Source organism: Lagopus muta, chromosome 24 (assembly GCF_023343835.1).
Source record: "Lagopus muta isolate bLagMut1 chromosome 24, bLagMut1 primary, whole genome shotgun sequence".
NCBI lineage: Eukaryota > Metazoa > Chordata > Aves > Galliformes > Phasianidae > Lagopus > Lagopus muta.
This window is the reverse complement of record NC_064456.1, coordinates 1,349,801-1,366,872: the sequence shown is the minus strand read 5'-3', so window position 1 is coordinate 1,366,872 and position 17,072 is coordinate 1,349,801. Positions and strand designations below refer to the sequence as shown.

The window sequence follows — 17,072 nt, the reverse complement described above, 5'->3', positions numbered from 1 at the left end:
GGCCCCCCGTCCCAGCTGTTCATCCCACCCCGCTCTGTGCCTCACCATCAAAGGGAATTCTCCCTCATTTTATCGAATTTAACATTTCTCTGTCGGTTTTTTTCTCCCAACCCTGCAGAGATTCTGTTTCCATGCACCTGTATTGCACAGAGCACCTACAGCAGGAGGGGAGGGGGGTTCAAGTGCCCTCCCAGCCCCATTCTCAGCACTGGGATTCCCCCAGGGGGAAAGAAGTCACATTCCTGATTCTTTCCTATGGCAGCAGCCCTCCCACCCCATGCCATAGCTGCCATCCCAAAGGCACACCAGTGCCTGCTGCACTTTGGGTTTCCTTGCTGAGTGTGTTTTTTCAGACAGCTCTGCTGGGAGAGGAAGAAATCAAAGCTCCCCCCCAGTGCTGTGGGGTGGGCTGGGGATGAGGCAGCAGCACAGCAGCCAGGAGTGGTAATGCAGGGCCTTCAGCATCACCCCAGGCTTTAAGGGGGGCTGCACCCATAACCCCACATCCCTCACTGGAGGTGGCTGCGGGGGGAGCTGGGAGCAGCTGCTCCTACAGAGCTGCCCTTTGGCTCCTATTGTCCCAACCCTCATCCTGCAGGATGTGCTCTGCTCCTGCTCCCATGCGCCGTCCCCTCATCTCCAGAGATGTTCAGCAAACCTGTGCGACCCTTCTGTGATGCCACCTCACCCTCAGTGTGAGTGCAATCACAGCCAAGTGCCCCCATGGTACCCACACCACTGCACGGCTCCTCTGCTCCCACCCATCCTCCCCTCTTTCAGCTCTCCAGGGCTGAACCAGCTAGGGGAACTACAAAGATAGGAGGGGAGACGCAGCCCTGCTTCCCATGGGGCTCAATACTGAGCCAGTACCCAACAGCTGAAGTAACTGGAGATCCCTGATCCTCCTCCAGCTTCCCAGTACTCCCAGTGCTCTGGCTGAGCCACCAGCACGTCAGCAGGGCACGGCAAGAGGAGCAGATGTCTTACCAGTCTGTGTGCCCCATCCAGTGCAGGTTGAGTTGGTGCAGGATGGAAGGAATCGCCCCGAGTGAGGTCCACTGCTGGATGGAGGCACAGAAAGGGCTCAGAGAGGAGAAAAGGAGACAGAAGGATGAACAGAGGTGACAGGACAGGATAGAGGCATTGACACCCATAGGTGCTGGCAGCCCTGGTGCTCTCTGCAGCCCCACAGGGACCCGCAGCCCACCCCAAGGAAGGAAACAGAGGCAGAGAAGAGGCTTGGTAAGAACAGACTTTTAATCAGACTCCATCACGGCCATTACAGGGCTTTTCTCACCTGCTGAGGAGTCCGGCCGGCACAGCAGGAGTGGTAAATACACCGGCTATGAGGATACATGGGACGAGTTTCTATCAGATCTGTGCTTTTACCTGTACAGGAGGGCTTGGCCAGCATTGTGCTTACCCACAGCGGAGCAGCCCGTGTGCTGCAGGGGCTCTGCCTGAACCTGGCTGCATCCCTGGGGGTTGGCAGAGCCACCTGGGCACCTGCACACCCCGCTCCTGCTGGTGAGAGCTGGGGTGGAGGGATGAGGGAGGCAGTGGGAGCAGCTCAGGAGGAGCCAGGGGGAGCTGCAGGGAGGGCAGGAGGGGAAGCCCTTCTCCGTAGTGGGGCTCCTGATCCAGCCCTGCTCTGAGCAGTAGGATCTGGGCTGGGAAGGAAGGGGAGAGCTGGGGGTAGGGGGGGGAGTATTGGCAGCATCCACCCCCCCCTTGCTCCAACCGCCCAGAGGGAAACTGGAAAGTGCCTGTGCTGACAGCTAGCAGCTATTCCCTGTGCCTCTGAGGGGAGAAAACAAACCAAAAGTGATCGCCAAGGCTAAAAGTCACCGGGGATCGACCCCAGGAAGGTGAACGGGGGGGAGAACCAGGGGGAAGAACCCCCCCATAGGCTCCCAAAGTGACCGAGTACAGCAAGAAGTGACCCCGAAGGCGAGAGCAAGGCGCACACCCCACACACGGCGTGACTGACAGACAGACACACGCACACAGCGACGACACGGAGCACCCACAGCTTCACACCCCCCCACCCCATCCAGCGACCCCCCAACACCGAGCAAACACCACGAGAAATACACAACCTCCACGGATAAAAAGAAAGGCGCCCTCACCCCCCCCCCCATAACCCCCACCTCCCCTTGATGGGGGGTCTGGGGTTGGGGGGAGGGGGGGGGACGACACACAGCCACCCACCACACACGAGAAATAAAAAGGTAAAAATCGGTCCGATATACAGTGAGAATTGATCTGTACAGCACTGGGGGTGAAAACAGGGTCACGGGCCACTTTGTCATTGAACAGCATTTACAGTGACATTTACAGAATAAATATACAGTAGAAATAGAGAATCTGTGGGTTATTACTCCATCTCCTCTCCTCTCCTCTGTTTTTTATATATATATGTATATATAATATAGCTTTCTTGTTACCTTCCTATTGGTTTTGCCTCTTCTTGGTGCTGCAATAAGAGGGGTGGGAAGCAAACGCCTCCCTGCCCAGTTTGGGGCTGGCAATGGGAGGGATGGGGGGACTGAAGTGTTCCCCCAAGGGCTCGAGGAGCATGGCAGCACGGCAGCAGATGGGACCTGGTGAGGTGCCCTGCTCCCCAACTCCATGGGAGCTGCGGTGGGGATCCAGCCCCTGGGCTCAGCCACTGCCACTGGGAAGGTGACACTGGGCAGCGATGGGGGAAACTGGGGACACAGGGAGGAGGAGAGGTGGGAAAAAGGGGTTTTGTGCTTCTCCCACTTGGAGGTGACGCAGTGGGGACATCTCTGTGTCCCTCCGCAAGGGCAGGAGGAGGGGAAGGTTAACCTGGATGAGGGCTGGAGAAGAGGTGGGAGCGCAGCTGATCCTGGAGCTGGTGCTTCCTCTGCCATCAGCAGGGCGAGCTGCTTTGGTTTGGTCCCCATCTTCGTTTCCCCTCTGGAAAAACAGCTAACGAAGGGCCTGTGCTAATTGCCCAGTAAGACACTCCAGCTGAGCCCACGATGAGAAGGGCTGTAAACACAGCATCCCAAACCAGAGATAGACAGGTGGGAACCTCCCAAACTCTCTCTACCTGTGGGTGGGCAAGCAAGGCTAGAGGGGCTCGTGGGCATGGGAGCCAGGAACGTGGCCTGCAAAAGTGTTTGAAATGCCCCCAGATGTGATCTCAGCCCAACAGGACTGGAGTAAGGAGCTCACTCAGCTTCTGAGACCATAAACAAGGCGCTGCTCCCCTGCGCCCACAGGGAGAAAAGAAGGAACGCTCGCTTCAGGCTGTACTGCCAACAGAAATTCTTGGCTTTGTGTTTGATTCAGGGACCTTCAGTGTCAGAGGGAGAAACTCAGAACTGGGAAAACCCAACCGACCTTCCTCACTCGCACAGGCTTTGCATCCATGTGCTCCCCAGGCAGCGTGGAGAGGCACCACGGAGGGCTCAGCAGCCTGGATGCAGCTCACGGGGATGCTGGGACCCAGTGCTGGCTGCTCAGACATATCCTTCCATCCGCCATCCCCAAAAGCCAGCTCACCTCCCACAGCCCAGGGCAGTTTCCTGAGAGCCGAATCAGGGCTGCTGTAGGACCTGGTGCCCCACAGCTCCACGTGCCTAAAGAAAGCAGCAAGAGGAGATGAACACCACGCCAGGGATGGTGGTGCAGTAGAGCATCCCGTAGGTTCAAGGCCATTCCAGCAGGGCGCTCCCTGCTCCATCCCCACTGCCCTTCTAGACCTCACATGAAACCCCTCATTTTGGAGGTGCTGCCCAGTAGATCTGCCTGCCCACAGCCCGTGCCATCCCGACATCTCAGAGCACACATCACCCCCAGCACACCTGGGAACACCCTGCAGACCCCGTCCCTGTGCTGGTGGTGATGGGGCAGCCTCCAAAGAGCCACCAGCTGCAGCCCCACACGTCACCATAACTCAGCCCCACGCCGCTCCCTGCCGACCCTGGCCAAAACACTGGGGTTATCTGAGTGTGTCCACAGCTAGAAAAACTACAGGAGATACAACAACAACAACGATGGCAACAACGGCAGCACCCTTTTGTGCTATGAACATCAACGGTTAATTGTGCTCGTTGGAATAAGGCCATGACTCCTCCCAGCTAAAGGGCAACAGACGAAGGGCAGAGCGCTGGGCTGCAGGAGGAAGCACGGCTGGCTTTCCACCTGACGCCAGGTCCTTTTTCCAACCACCAGCTGCTTGAAAAGAGAGATTGGAGCTGCGAGAGGACAACCCTCGGAAAAGCATCGCAGCATCCCTTGCTCCTCCCTTCCCTAAGGCGAGCCCCAGGTCCTGCCCTTTGCTGAGGGCTGTTGGAGGAGTCCTGCCCCTCCCGCAATCCCTTCATCATCGTAGGAACGGCTGCTTTTGGTTACAACTTAAAGAGGGGTTTCTTCTTTGATAGTTTTCCCGTTGCCTGGACAGCCAGGATCCACTCCCCACGACCTCTCCTCTCCCGGGGAGTGGTCAGCTGCCCAGCATCACAGTTCAGACTCGGGGGTGCCGGCCGTCAGGTACCCGCTCCCATAGCGTCCGTTGGGCGCGCTGCTCATCTCCATAGGGGAGTTGCTCCCAGGCCCCAGGTAGGAACGGTGGGTGGGCATCGGGGATGGGGTCTCGCTCGGCACCTTGCTCAGGATGAAGCGCGTCTCGTCGTTGTCTTCCAAGTTGGAGATGTCCTTCATCATCCGGCCCTTCTTGTAGGTGACCGAGAGGGTGTTGGAGCCGTCTGACACCAGGTGGAACTGCCGGAGGATGAAGACCAGAGGCAGAGGGAGGGAAGCCAGGATGATCAGGGAGATGAGGATAGCCATGGCCCAGGTTGGGTAAAAAAGGAACTTCTCTGCAGCCTGAAAAAGAGAGAGAGATTGGTGTCAGGGAGCTGCGACGCACACCAGGTCCAGCATCTCGTAAGCGCTCAGAAGCTCCTGCCAGCCTTCATCTTAGGAAGATATCAGATGGCGAATCAAAGTGGATAAAAGAGCACGCACTGTGGTGGAACCAAGTCAAAGCCCAAGGGCACACTTCAGCCCGTGCTCCGAGCTAGCTCAAACCTTCTGGGCAGCAGGGAAAAACAACGGCCAAGAGGGTGGGATGCGTCCCAGCTGGAGGAATAAGCAGAGTTGGGATGGGAACCCTGCTCACCTCCTCTCTGATCCACGCGCTGTAGCCCGGGGGGCTGACTCCCAGCTGGATGATGCTGGCAGTCATGAGCACGGCCATGCAGATGGGAGAGACGTACTTCCAGGTGTAGTAGTAGAACTGATAGGGCCGAAAGCCCAGCATCTCTGTCAGTTCCTGCATGAACCTGCCGAGAGGGAGAGATGGAAACACACCGCTCCCCACCTTCCAGCAAGAAACTCCCTCCCAGGAGCCCTGCTGCAGATTAGACTCAAAAAAGAGCCTGGGGAAGAGCCCAGCTGAGCCAGGAGGTCATCGCAGTCTTTCAAACCCATGGGATGGGTTGGGAACCTCCCATGGAAAAGGTCACCTGGGCCTCCCTTGCTCTGGCCAACTCCTGACAACAAGAATAGGAACAGAGGGAATGAGGCTCCCTTCCAGAATGTTCCAGAAACCTCAGATAAGACTATAATGACAAGCAACAGAGCTCCACAACCAAAGCAAGATACCCATTAGTGGGACTTGTTCTTGGTGCTGGGTTACAGCTGGGGCAGGGTAGAGGATCAAGGCAAACAGATCTCCTGCCTTCAGGGTATTTGCTCCATCAGAGCTTGCCTCTTGCAAAATCAGGACAGAGCTGGAAGGCAGGGGGGTTTTAGCCAGCAGTTACAGCCAAGAAATTCCATTTGTGGCGCCAACACCTTACTTCTTAGTGCCGTAAATCCAGGCCACAGCGATGTTCTCCAGGATGACCACGACGGTGAGCGGCAGCGTGGCTGAGTAATCATCAAACATGGTGACAAAGTAGTTCCCAGAGCGCTGCACGAAGATCAGGCCCACCACAAAGGCGAAGATGCAGCAGCCAACTGAGGGGAGAAAGATGGGCAGGTTAACAGAGACCCAACCCAACCCAATCCAACAGAAAGATGGGTAGGTTAACAGAGCGCAGATGCTGATGTGCCACTGGTTGAATGATCCTAGTGGCCGTTCCCAAACCTAATGATCCCATGGTCCTGAGGGTAACTGAGGCCTCTGCCATAAGGTCTGATCCCACTACACGTCCACATGTCCCCGCTCTTCTAGAATGACAGTGGGGACCCTTCAGCCCCAACCCAGGAGGATGCAGAAGACCTCACCTGTGAACACCTCCTTCCGCACCTTGAAGGTGTCGATGATGGGAGTGGTGATGCCCGACATGGTCCCGATCATGCTGCCCAGCCCCAGGTTTATCAGCATCAAGAAGAACATGACAGACCAAAACGGCGAGGCTGGGAAGTGGGTCATGGCTTCTGTGAAGGCGATGAAGGCCAGGCCGGTTCCTTGCACTGACTATTTATGAGGGGGGGAAAAAAAGACCAAAAAGGATGAAGAAACGTGTCAGGCTGCGTGTCTCAGAGCTCTCTCATCCCACTGAACAGCTCCTCAAGGAAAGAAAAATCCACCCTAACACCTGGTGTGGAAGTGGCAGTGAGCCTATTAGGCTTGCTACCATGGGCAGACCATTCCTACGCCCCAGGAAAGACCCCAGGAACAGGGAATTCCCATCCTTGGAGGGTCACTGGAAACAGTTTTTCCAGATCCGTGTGCCAGGAGCAACACAAACAGCTCCCAGCAGGGACTGCCAATGGGCAAAGTGATTTCTCTGTCCCATTGGGAATGCTGTGAGGTACCTTGTCCAGCTCATCCTCCAACAGACACGCGTCCAAGCCCAGCTCTTTGAAGTGCCCCTCTTTCACCGTCATGATCACCCTGTACATCTCGTTGTAGTCCTTGGCTGTCAAGTGGGAGAAGTTCACGTGGGGTGGGATGAGGTCGTGGCTGAGCACGTTGGTGTTCAGGTATCCCAAGATCTTCTCAGCATTCCTAAGGGGGAGCAGAACCTGGTCACCCAGAAATGTACCCTTCCATCCAGTGTGAGAACCTGTAGATCTTAGTTCCCAACCAAAGCCAGAAAAACTGTGCCCTCAGCTACAAGGGGGCACCTCTGGAAATCCAGATCTTGATCACAAGCAATCTGGATGTTAAAGATAATCTGTAAAATCTGATTAAAAGCTGGATGTTGTGTTGAGGGACATGGTTTAGTGGGAGCTACTGGGAATAGGTGAACGGTTGGACTGGATGATCTTGAAGGTCTTTTCCAACCTTGGTGATTCTATGATTCTATGATTCTATGAATCTGGGTCCTCCAAAACACAGCGTCACCCAGTCCTTGAGCCACAGCCCCACCAGCACAGGTTTCCCCCAACCCCCAGATGGACAGAAAGCAAATCCACCTACTCCACCACGCATTTCTCATTCATGATGTTGGCCTTGAAGCCCAGCACGGCGAACACAACCAGGGTGGCCAGGACAGACGTGAAGAAGTTGATGAAGGAGACGAGCGTGGCGTCGAAGTGGCAGTTGTTGTCCTGCTTGTTGTAGCTGGAGAAGGCGATGACCCCCCCAAAGCCCAATCCCAAGGCAAAGAACACCTGCGTGGCTGCCTCCCGCCACACCTGGGGGTCCAGCATCTTATCCAGCTTGGGGAGAGGGGACACAGAAAAAGGAATGAGGGCTGGTGGTGGTGCCAGAGCCGCTCCATCCTCCAGAGCCTTCAGGATCGTTTAACCCCAGACCTCGGCCCCCCTCCCCTGCAGCAGGCTGCGGGCCTCCGAGAGCCGTTCATCGGGAGATCCTAATTAGTATCTTGTAACAGCCTCGCCAGCAGAGCTGTTTCATCTGCATCGCTTCATCATTAATTAATTAGCTCGTTAATTGCATAAACACCAGCGGAGGTTTCGCCACCAGCCAGCATGATCTCACAGAGCCCCTAAGCCCTTCTATAGATGCATTGCTGAGGGTCAATCCCCTCCCCTCGCCCACCCAAAGGGAACAGGAGCGATGCCTCGGGCAGTGCTATGATAACCACCTCAGGGCTGTAACACCTCCTGCCTCGTTTATTGGGACCTTTGAGGCCGATTTTTTGGGGTGGAAACAAGAGAAAAAGAGGATTCGGTGAAATGATGTGCACAGAGGGTGAGCAGCCCGGAGGATAAACCTGCTGGGAGTCTGCTGAGTTCTTACCTTGGGGGTGAACATGTGCATGATCCCATCCACCGCCCCGCGCAGCAGGAGGCCCCGCACCAAGAAGCAAACCAGCACCACGTAGGGGAAGAGGGAGCTGAAATACATCACCTAGGGCAAGAAGAATGCATGCAGGATGGGCATCACCTCCCTTACCGCTCAGCCCTGTCCCCACATCCATCCCCAGGACATCACAAACTGGAGACAGAACGCTGGTGCCAGACAAGCCCTGGGGAAGGACAGCTCTGCATCCCCACCACCTCCCAGCACCACTGGTTCCCAGCATGGGGCTCCCTCCCAGTGTCCCAGTGATGTGAATGGGGCTTCCTCCTGGGCATAGGGGGTGTGATACCACCCCACTGCCACGGGGCAGCAGCCTCCTTACCCTGTGCTACCCGCTGATGTGCCCTGTAAAACATCTGGCACATCTGGAGATGGGTTCCATCTGAACATCACGGAAAACCAACTCATCTGGAGGACGGATTGCTGCTACCCACCTTCCCCGAGGACTGGATGCCTTTGATCATGGCCAAGCCAACGAGACTCCAGGCCACCAGCAGGCAGAGGGTCATCTTCCAATTGAGTCCCCCACTCTCTGAGATGGAGTTGGAGATGTCCAGGGCCTCCCGGTACCAGAAATAGGTGGTGGCCGAGCTCCTCTCACATTCAGTCTCCACAACTGCAGATGAATGGGGGTATCAGAGAATGAGGGGTCAGGGAAGAGCCACCAGCTGCCTCTTCTCACTCTGTCCGTGTCCCCATCCCAATCTCCAGTGTCCCCAGCCTGCAATAGCTGAAGGTTTTGAGGGTCTCTGGTGTCCCACAGCCCCACTCCCCATCATTTACCCCCATATCTCACCGGCCACGGAGCCATTCTTGACAATGGGGCACTCGCTCCAGGGAAGAGGGTACTGGAAGGACTTGAAGAAGTAAAAGATGCTCCAACCGATGATGACGTTGTAATAAAGACCGACAAAAAAGCAGACCTGTGTTGGGGGTTGAGGAGGACACGCTGTGAAGCAGTGGGGGCAGTGCTGGTGTTCCCATTGAGCGGGGATCCAGAAACGTGGATGGCCTCATTCCCAAACCAGCCCTAAGCTCACGGATGGAGCTGAAAAACTCCATTCAACCCTTCAACCTCCCACACTGGGCTCAGTGAGGTTTGCCCCAGGCCATCCCCCGTTTGCAGCCTGCAGAGCATCCCACCAACCCCAATGCATGCTCACCAGGCAGCTGGCATAACCGATGCCACCGAGGCGGGGACAGATGTAATTCCAGACACCAATGCTGCCCCGACGGATCCGCTGCCCCACTGCCAGCTCCAGGAAGAACAGCGGGAGCCCAATGATGATGAGCAGGACCAGGTATGGGACCAGGTAGGCGCCTGGCAGGGACAGAAAGCTTGTCATGGACCCATCCGCCTGCTCTGATATCCCGATGAGGGACAGGCTGTGTCTGGTTCGTCACTTGGTTTGCAACAGAAAACACACGTGCGTGGCAGGGAACCCTGCTGCATCCCCAGGCAGTGTGGGAATGTGCAGGATATGCGAGCTCTCTGCTAGGGGTAAAATGGCTCGGAACAGAAAGGAGGTTAATCTCCATCTAATTGGGGAGACCAGAGAGAAATTAGCAGTTCATGAAGCATAACCAAACGGCTGTAAAAGATGCAATGACTCACGCTGCAGCGCCCGGCTGATGGATGGCTCCAGCCTCTGCCAGGGGCTGCCGGACAGCACTGGGAGCACGTGGCTGCAGAGCTGGGATTTATGGCCCAGTGACAGCCACCAGTGCTGGGCCAGGGATGGATGGGGCCGAGGATGCGTTTGGAGCAGAGGTGAGGAGGCTCGTTAAGGAAGAGGTTCATTAAGGAGCAGGAAAATGGAGATGCAGGCAGCCGGGGTGCAGCTGGACACTGGTGGAACTGGGAACACCCACGAGCTTCCCATCCCTGCAACACCCTCACGGGCATCTCGACCTCCAGACGATGAGACAGATGGATCCGTTTGGATGCAAACTTCTCCAGCATCAGAGATTTTCCTCCCCTGACCCCTGGGAGGACGGCCACCAGCTCATGCCCATGCGTCATCGCCAGCACACGCGGCTCCCGGCACACCGAGTGCTGGGGATTTGGCTCAGGCCCATCTCACTGCCAGCACGAGGCTGTTCTCCCCCACAGATGTCTGCTTGGAGAGCAGGAAGGAAGCAGCCATCCCACCCTGCTCCGAGCAGCTTACTGCTGTGCCAGCCAGCTCCCAGCTCCGTGCCTTGGTACCTGGAAACCTGCTGCAGGAAGCTGTCGTATGGCAGCAAGGGGCTTCTCACAGCATCTGCTCATCGCAGCAGTGCCCCTTCGTGCCCCTGCATCCCAGGGATGAGATAGATGACTGTGTGTTGGGGGGCTGTCAAACCCAACTTGACCCCATTACAGTGAGTCTCGTGGCTGCTGAGGGTTCCATTCTCTTATATGGGGAAATTGAGGCAGGGTGGCTTCAGAGAAGCCTGGCATCTGACCTCCCGCTCAGAGCTGGCTCCTAATTCCATCTATCTGGGATGAGCAGGAAATCACAGATGCAGAGAGCTCCCTACCAAAGGAATCAGGGTTTCATTGCAGCCCTGAACGTACCAGTAGGCTTCACTTTGTTCTCAGGGCAGGCAGGCGAGCATCCTTCAGGAAGAGGCTGCCCTGGAGGTTCCTGCAGCTCTGCACCACAGCACAGCCAGCAGCTCCCAGCTGCCCCTCACCTCCCAACCCACCCCCACTGCTCCCTCCACCCCCAGCAGAGGTAAGATCAGCCCACAGACCCCCCCTGGAATCCCATCTCTCACCTCCTCCATTCTTTTGGCACAGGTAGGGGAATCGCCAGACATTTCCCAGCCCCACAGAGTAGCCAATCTGGGCCAGGATGTACTGCAGCTTGCTATTCCACGCCGGCCTGTTCTCTGCATCCAGCTCCTCCTCCCCGTCCTTCTGCTTATCCCAAGCCTCCCCTGTCACGTTGAGGACGCTGCGTTTGTAGTCCACGGGCTCCTCATGAGCCAGCAGGTCGGCCACTGACTCGGTGACATGCTCACTGCTGTGCTCCCGCTGTGTCACTTTGCTGTTCTTCGGCATCGGGACGGCTCCGTGCCACCCCAGGGGCTGGGATGGGGTGAAGGGAGAAGAGGAACGTCCCACGTGAGCTGCTCGGGGCTCACCTCCTCGTCATCAGCAGGACCTGTGTGAGAAGGATTCAGCAGCATGGTGGGGTTGGTTTCGCCTCATCCCGATGCTGTTGGGAGCAGCAGAGATGGTGGGGAGACGTCACCATCACCCCCTGTGTTTCGGGGACATCCGTTGGGCTGGGGGATGCTAAGTGGAAGAAACACCCTGCTGCTTCCTCGCTGGGGAGAGTACCCAGGGGGCAGCACCCATGGGTGCAGGGAGATGGCGACAGAGCAGTCCCCTCAGCCCTGCACAGCCCCCCGGCTCAGTCCTGAAGGGCTACAGGGCTCGAAAGCACTTAGGTGACAGTGACAGAGGGCTCTCCATCCTCCTTGGATGGTATCAGGCACAAGGTGGGTGAGAGCCAGCAGCTAAATCACCGCAGGCAGCTCTATAGCAGATAACATCTGCAAAACAGCCACGGTGACACAAAGTCATCCATCGTCCCTGCTGCCTTCCCAGCCTTGGCCTGGGAACCCAAGCCACAAGATCTGTGCAGTCTGAGCACTGACACCAGGGATCTTTGGCCATACTGGGAGAACTGGGGCCACACTGGCTTGTGCCCCAGCTGGAGGACAACCATAGAAACTCCAAGTCATGGAAAAATGACTCTCTCCCCAAGGGCCGTGTTTGCTTCTGTCTTCCATCCTCCCTTTTCAGGGACATCAGTGTGACCACCAGTCCCCATAGAAGCACTGGGGCCATGCCCAGGGTCCCAAAGGCCCCCCGTGTTTCTCCCGAGCTTCTCCATTTACACAGACACCCATCAACCCCAGCCCTGAGCACAGCTCACAACCCTGGGCCCTTCCAGAGCTCAGCCAGGCAGCCCTTCTCATTCCCAAGCATCCATCCCAGTGCTGGAGGGAGGCAAAGCAGCAGGACAGCTCACCCTCCTCGCCCTCACCTCGCCCCAAAGAAAGTTCCCCGTGTGCCAGGCCCTGTTCCTAATAGAAAAGCTATTTTCAGTCAAAAGCTGCATCTGTTGCCAGGCAACTGCATCGCCTCACAGCCTTGGCTGGATCAGGCTCCTCCAAAGAAGCTGTTTGAATTATTCCTTCAAGCCTGGCCCAGCAGTGTTTCATTTCCTAACGAGGACCATTCGTACGAACCGTTCGCAGTTCAACAGCAGCGATTACCAGCACAGGGCTGCCCACAGCCAGAGCATCCCCAGCATGGAGGGTGGGGGGATCCCAAGGCAGGAAATCACAGAGATTCCCACCGAGTTTGGGTTGGGCTCTGCAGAGATGAGAGGATTTGGGGGTGAAAGAGTGTGCTGAGCTGCTCTGCTAGGGCTGGGATAAGGGGCTGAGGCAGCACTGGAGGAGGAGAAAGGGGTAAGGAGCTGAAAGCTCTCCCCCTGTGTCAAGTCGTATGGGAAAGCTGTGCTATAAGGATAATCTTCACCAGTGTTGCTGTCCCTGTGTCCCCACTGCTTGCTTGGGGACATCCTGCTGCTTCCCAGCCTGATGGCAGCAGTGCCCACTGGAGGAGACCCTGCCTATGGAGAGGGGTCTGCCACGATGCTCCCAGCCAAAGTGCAGCTCAAATCCACCTGCAAAAAGTACTTCTGCCCATGTGTTTGATTGGAAGGGGAATTTAATCAAGGAATTCATCTCCCAGAACAACAACAACAACAACGCTGCAAGGAAGGTCAGCTGACAACCAGGAGCTTCTTGGCTGCAGAAAGACAGAACCCCCTTGTAGCGGACAGATGGAGATTCAGCTTGTTGATGACCTTCACCTTCTCACATGGGAGGTTTTCTTGCTCTTCTGAAGGCAGATCACAGCCCACCAGTGGGTCTGGGTGCCTCCCCACGGCGATCATAGAGGGGGCCAGGAAGGCACCAGTACAAACTGGGAGGGCTGGGACAGCAACAGTGCCTGTGAGATGGGAGCAGCTGCCAGCACCCATGGGGAGCAATAGGGCGAGGAGCAGGAAAGAGCACCACTGCCCTGGGATAACCCACCTCCCCACGCTCCTGCCATGGTTTTTCCACTTGCTGAAAAGGTGATTGGAGAGGCTGGAATCAGTCAGCAGCAGTGGAGCTCAGGGCCCAGGGTGTGCGGGCACAGGGAAGCTCTCTCCTCTCCCAGGGACAGAGCAGCTCCTGCATCCGAATTCTGCACTTATGTTTTTGGGGGAAATTGAGGCAACAACAAAAAGAAAAGCCAGGCTGGGATGCAATGAATTCAAAATAATCTTCAAACCCTGCTCCCTCCACCAAGGTCACAGAGCAGGAAAGGAGAGGAATGGATCCAGGCACAGAGGGATGCCAGGGATGGATCTGAGGGATCCAAGCATCCCCATCCTGGGACACCACACCGAGGGCTGAGCTTTATGCTGCAGACGAGGAGGGGACAGACCCAAGGTCACCCACGGGACCTGGGGAGCTCGCAGAGAGGTGGAGGCACAGAGCAGGCACCTCTGCCATCTCCCTTTTGCACCCAGCAAGGCCAAACAGCAAAGCCAAGAGGAGAGCAGTGGGGGACCTGCTGGGAACAGCATCGCTCTGCATCACAGCGAGAGCACACAGAGCCCTTCAGCCCCGGCAAATCAAAGGCAGAGCGCTCGGAGCGGCATCCCGACAGCATGGCAGAGCCCCGAGGAGACGCTTCTGCCCCACAGATAAGCAGCTCGGCTCTCCCACAGCCCCCTCCAAGCACAGCTCCCATCGCACACAGACCTGCCTCCATCTTAACGCCGCTCCTCGCTCCCAAACCAGGAGACTCAGAGCTCCCTCTCGGCTCTTCCTCACCCTCCTCATCCTCTCCAGCTCCACGGGGGAAGGCTTTTGCCATCCGAGCTCATTAGGGTCGCTCCCTTTCTTTAAGCGAACCCTGCTAATTAGCTCCAGGCTCCGCCACCCTCCAGAGGTGACGCGCGGTGACTCGGTGGCAGCGGTCTCACATCACGAGGTCCCCCCCCCCCAGACCCCCAAACTCACACAGCGCGAAGGGAACACGCAGCCAGGGGTCAGCAGAGCAGGCCGAGGGGAAACGCCGCAGGGAGACGCGCTGGACCTCGGGCTCCCAGCTTAGCAAGCAGTTTGCGTGCAGCTCCGCGGCGCTCAGCCGGCATTTATTGCAGGAGGGGAGGAGGGGGGAGATGCTCAGAGCTGCGCTCCTCATTCAGGCTCGTTTTAGCGTCGTGACACAGGAGCAGTTCGCGTTCGAGGATGAATCAGAGCTGCCTCCGCTTCTGCCTTACACCCCCCCCCCAGCATCCAGGTGGTCCAAACAGCCCCCGGCCCCCTACGGGCGAGCAGACGCGTGCTTATGGCAGCCCTGCCGCCGTTTGCCACCTGCTCCACCCCGGAGGTGGGCGCAATTCCCGCAGCCCCAGCTCTGCTTTCGTATCACTGAAGGATTTAGAGCGAATTTTTATCAATGGATTCAGAAAAAAACACAAAAAACCAAAACAGAAAGGGCAGTTTTGCGGGTGGGTCACGAGGCAGTCACAACAACCCCGGAGGAGGGGAACCTCGGCGCCGTCGGGAGCGTAGGAACCCATTGATTCTCCGCATTCCGTCTCCCTTCACGTCTCATTTGGGATCGGATGACATCCATCATCTGCAGCGGCGTGACACGGAGCTGCCGTCACGTGGTTCCTGCTCACGGGGTGATCCTTCCCCCCCCAAAACCCCCCCACCTTCAGTTCCAGCTGGAGCTGCTGCCCCACCGAACCCAGCTTCGCCCCGATCAGCAGCACGCAGACCCCGCTGTGGTTCACAAACCAACCGACCCCAAAACACGACCCCAGGACATTTCACCTCAGCACCGACCCGGTTCCATCGCATCCGCGCTGACCCCAACCTCTCTGCCATTCCAGGCTCTCACCTCGCTTCCCCATAGCAACCAAACCCTTTCTTTTATCCCCTATCGGTGTCACCCCGACCGCCTCCGATTCGACCTGGAGGACGGACAGACCCGCATTTTATTTCCCTTCCTGACCCAATCCCGACTCCTCCGGGGAGATTCTGGCACTGAACTGCGCACCCTGCCCGGAATGGCTCAGCTCCACACGCGGCATTTCAGGTTTGTTCCTTCCGAGCCCAGAAATAGTTGCATCAGCTCACGATGGATCTCAACCTCAGGTGCCTCTGACGCCAGAAGCGGAACGATTTCACCTTCTGGGTCCTTTGCAAAGAGCTGGGAGAGGGTTGGTGGTTTTTTGTGGTTTTTGGTTTTTTTTTCCAGCCCCACATCTCCGGAATGACGCAAATCGTCCCCAAAGCGATGCAAAGCTGCACCTGGCCAAGATGTCAGCCCCAAACGCAGCCCCATACACACCTCCGGCACAGCCACGATGCAAGAAATGCACTGATGGGGGCAAGGACTCCCCACAACTCGACACAGAACGGCGTGAAACCAAAACCCCAACCCTCATTTTACTGCCTCGAAAGAAGCCGGCCGCGTTCCGAGGATTCAAAAGAAAAAGGGAAAAATCCCTTCACTTCGGGGGCCGGCTGTGAAACATTCATCGCAGCCCAATGCTTTCTCCTCTCCCAATGTTATTGTCAAGGTCAGCCTGGAGGCTCTATTTATAACCCTTCAACCCCCCCCCCCCAGGCAGCAGCTGGAGGGGACGGACCCCCAACCAACCCCCTCCATTACTTCAGCCCCCCCCACCCGGGGGTCCCGGGATGATCGCACCCCCCCCCCCCCCCTTCCCCCAACTCCTCAGCTCCAGGGCCGCACCCGCTGCCGCAGCCCCCCGAGCACCTTCCCCCCCCAACAACCCCCAAAAGAAGAAGCTCCGATGGATGGGGAGGGGGAAAAAACGAAGCGGGGAGGGGGGAGAAGAAAGCAGCCTTACCTCTGCGCCGCGGGTGGAACGGAGCGAATGGCCGGGAGGAACGGATCGGATCCCACCCCCCCCCTACACCCCCGGGCGGCGGCGGAACCGGGTACCTGCGGGGCCACCGGGGAAACCGCCGCCGCCGGTACCGCCGCTGCCTCCGCGCCCCGCGGTGACGCTGCGCGGCCGCCGCCTGTCGGTCCTTCCACCCCCCCTCTTCCTTCCCTCCTTGTGATCCGCGGATGCGCGTTGGGTTCGGCGCTGCGCCCGAGGGGAGGCAACTCCTCTCTCCGCTCCCGGGTAATAAAATCCCTCTCTATATCTATATATTTAAATACTCCCCCCAACCACCGCACGCTCGCTCAAATAAATAAATGACAGCGGACGCGCAGCCCCTGACGCAGGTTGACTCATCGTCACGGCTGCACGTCAAAGCTGGGGGGGCAACCTACCCTGCCCCCCCCCCCCCCCAGGCTCTCCGAGGGGGCCCTTGTATTAAAAATAACAGCGGAATAAAAGAGAAGGGGCGGGTTTCCTTCTGCCCACCTCGGTGTCCGCATCAGGAGCCCTGAATGAAAGGAGCGGCCTCAAAGGTGCCCTCCCGCCCCCCTCCTCTCCTCGTTTTGCCTTTCCAGGTGGGCTTCCGTGGTCCCTATGCCCCCACCGCGGGGGGGATTTGGTGTTTTGGAGTCACGGGGAGGCACCGCGTGGTTTATTGGGAGGAAGGAAAGATACGGGCACGACCGCCTCTTCGGGGCATGCAAACATCACACCCAGCTTCCGTCGTAGGTTTAATTAACCGCAACCACTTAAGCTGCTTTGATGCTGCGGGGAGTCGAGCAGAAAACCCGGCACACCTGAAGGGGTCGGCCCTGCCC

The 17,072-nt window shown here is 57.5% G+C and overlaps 1 protein-coding gene across 3 annotated transcripts; it reads right to left on the bottom strand.

Moving 5' to 3' along the window:
• Positions 1–1,227: 1,227 nt before the first annotated feature.
• Positions 1,228–16,851, bottom strand: SLC6A17 (solute carrier family 6 member 17). 3 transcript variants are annotated; one of them, XM_048926197.1, is made up of 12 exons: positions 16,741–16,851; positions 11,021–11,409; positions 9,421–9,578; positions 9,054–9,180; positions 8,692–8,873; positions 8,195–8,305; positions 7,409–7,650; positions 6,802–6,994; positions 6,268–6,460; positions 5,838–5,997; positions 5,156–5,318; positions 1,228–4,860 (listed from the first exon to the last, which is right to left on the bottom strand). In XM_048926197.1, exons 2-12 carry the CDS (start codon positions 11,304–11,306, stop codon positions 4,492–4,494), a joined length of 2,184 nt encoding a protein of 727 aa, XP_048782154.1. In that variant the 5' UTR covers positions 11,307–11,409; positions 16,741–16,851; the 3' UTR covers positions 1,228–4,491. The 3 variants fall into 3 exon arrangements, with proteins under 3 accessions (XP_048782154.1, XP_048782152.1, XP_048782153.1); XM_048926195.1 differs by lacking the exon at positions 16,741–16,851 and adding an exon at positions 16,213–16,561; XM_048926196.1 differs by lacking the exon at positions 16,741–16,851 and adding an exon at positions 14,342–15,002.
• Positions 16,852–17,072: the final 221 nt, after the last annotated feature.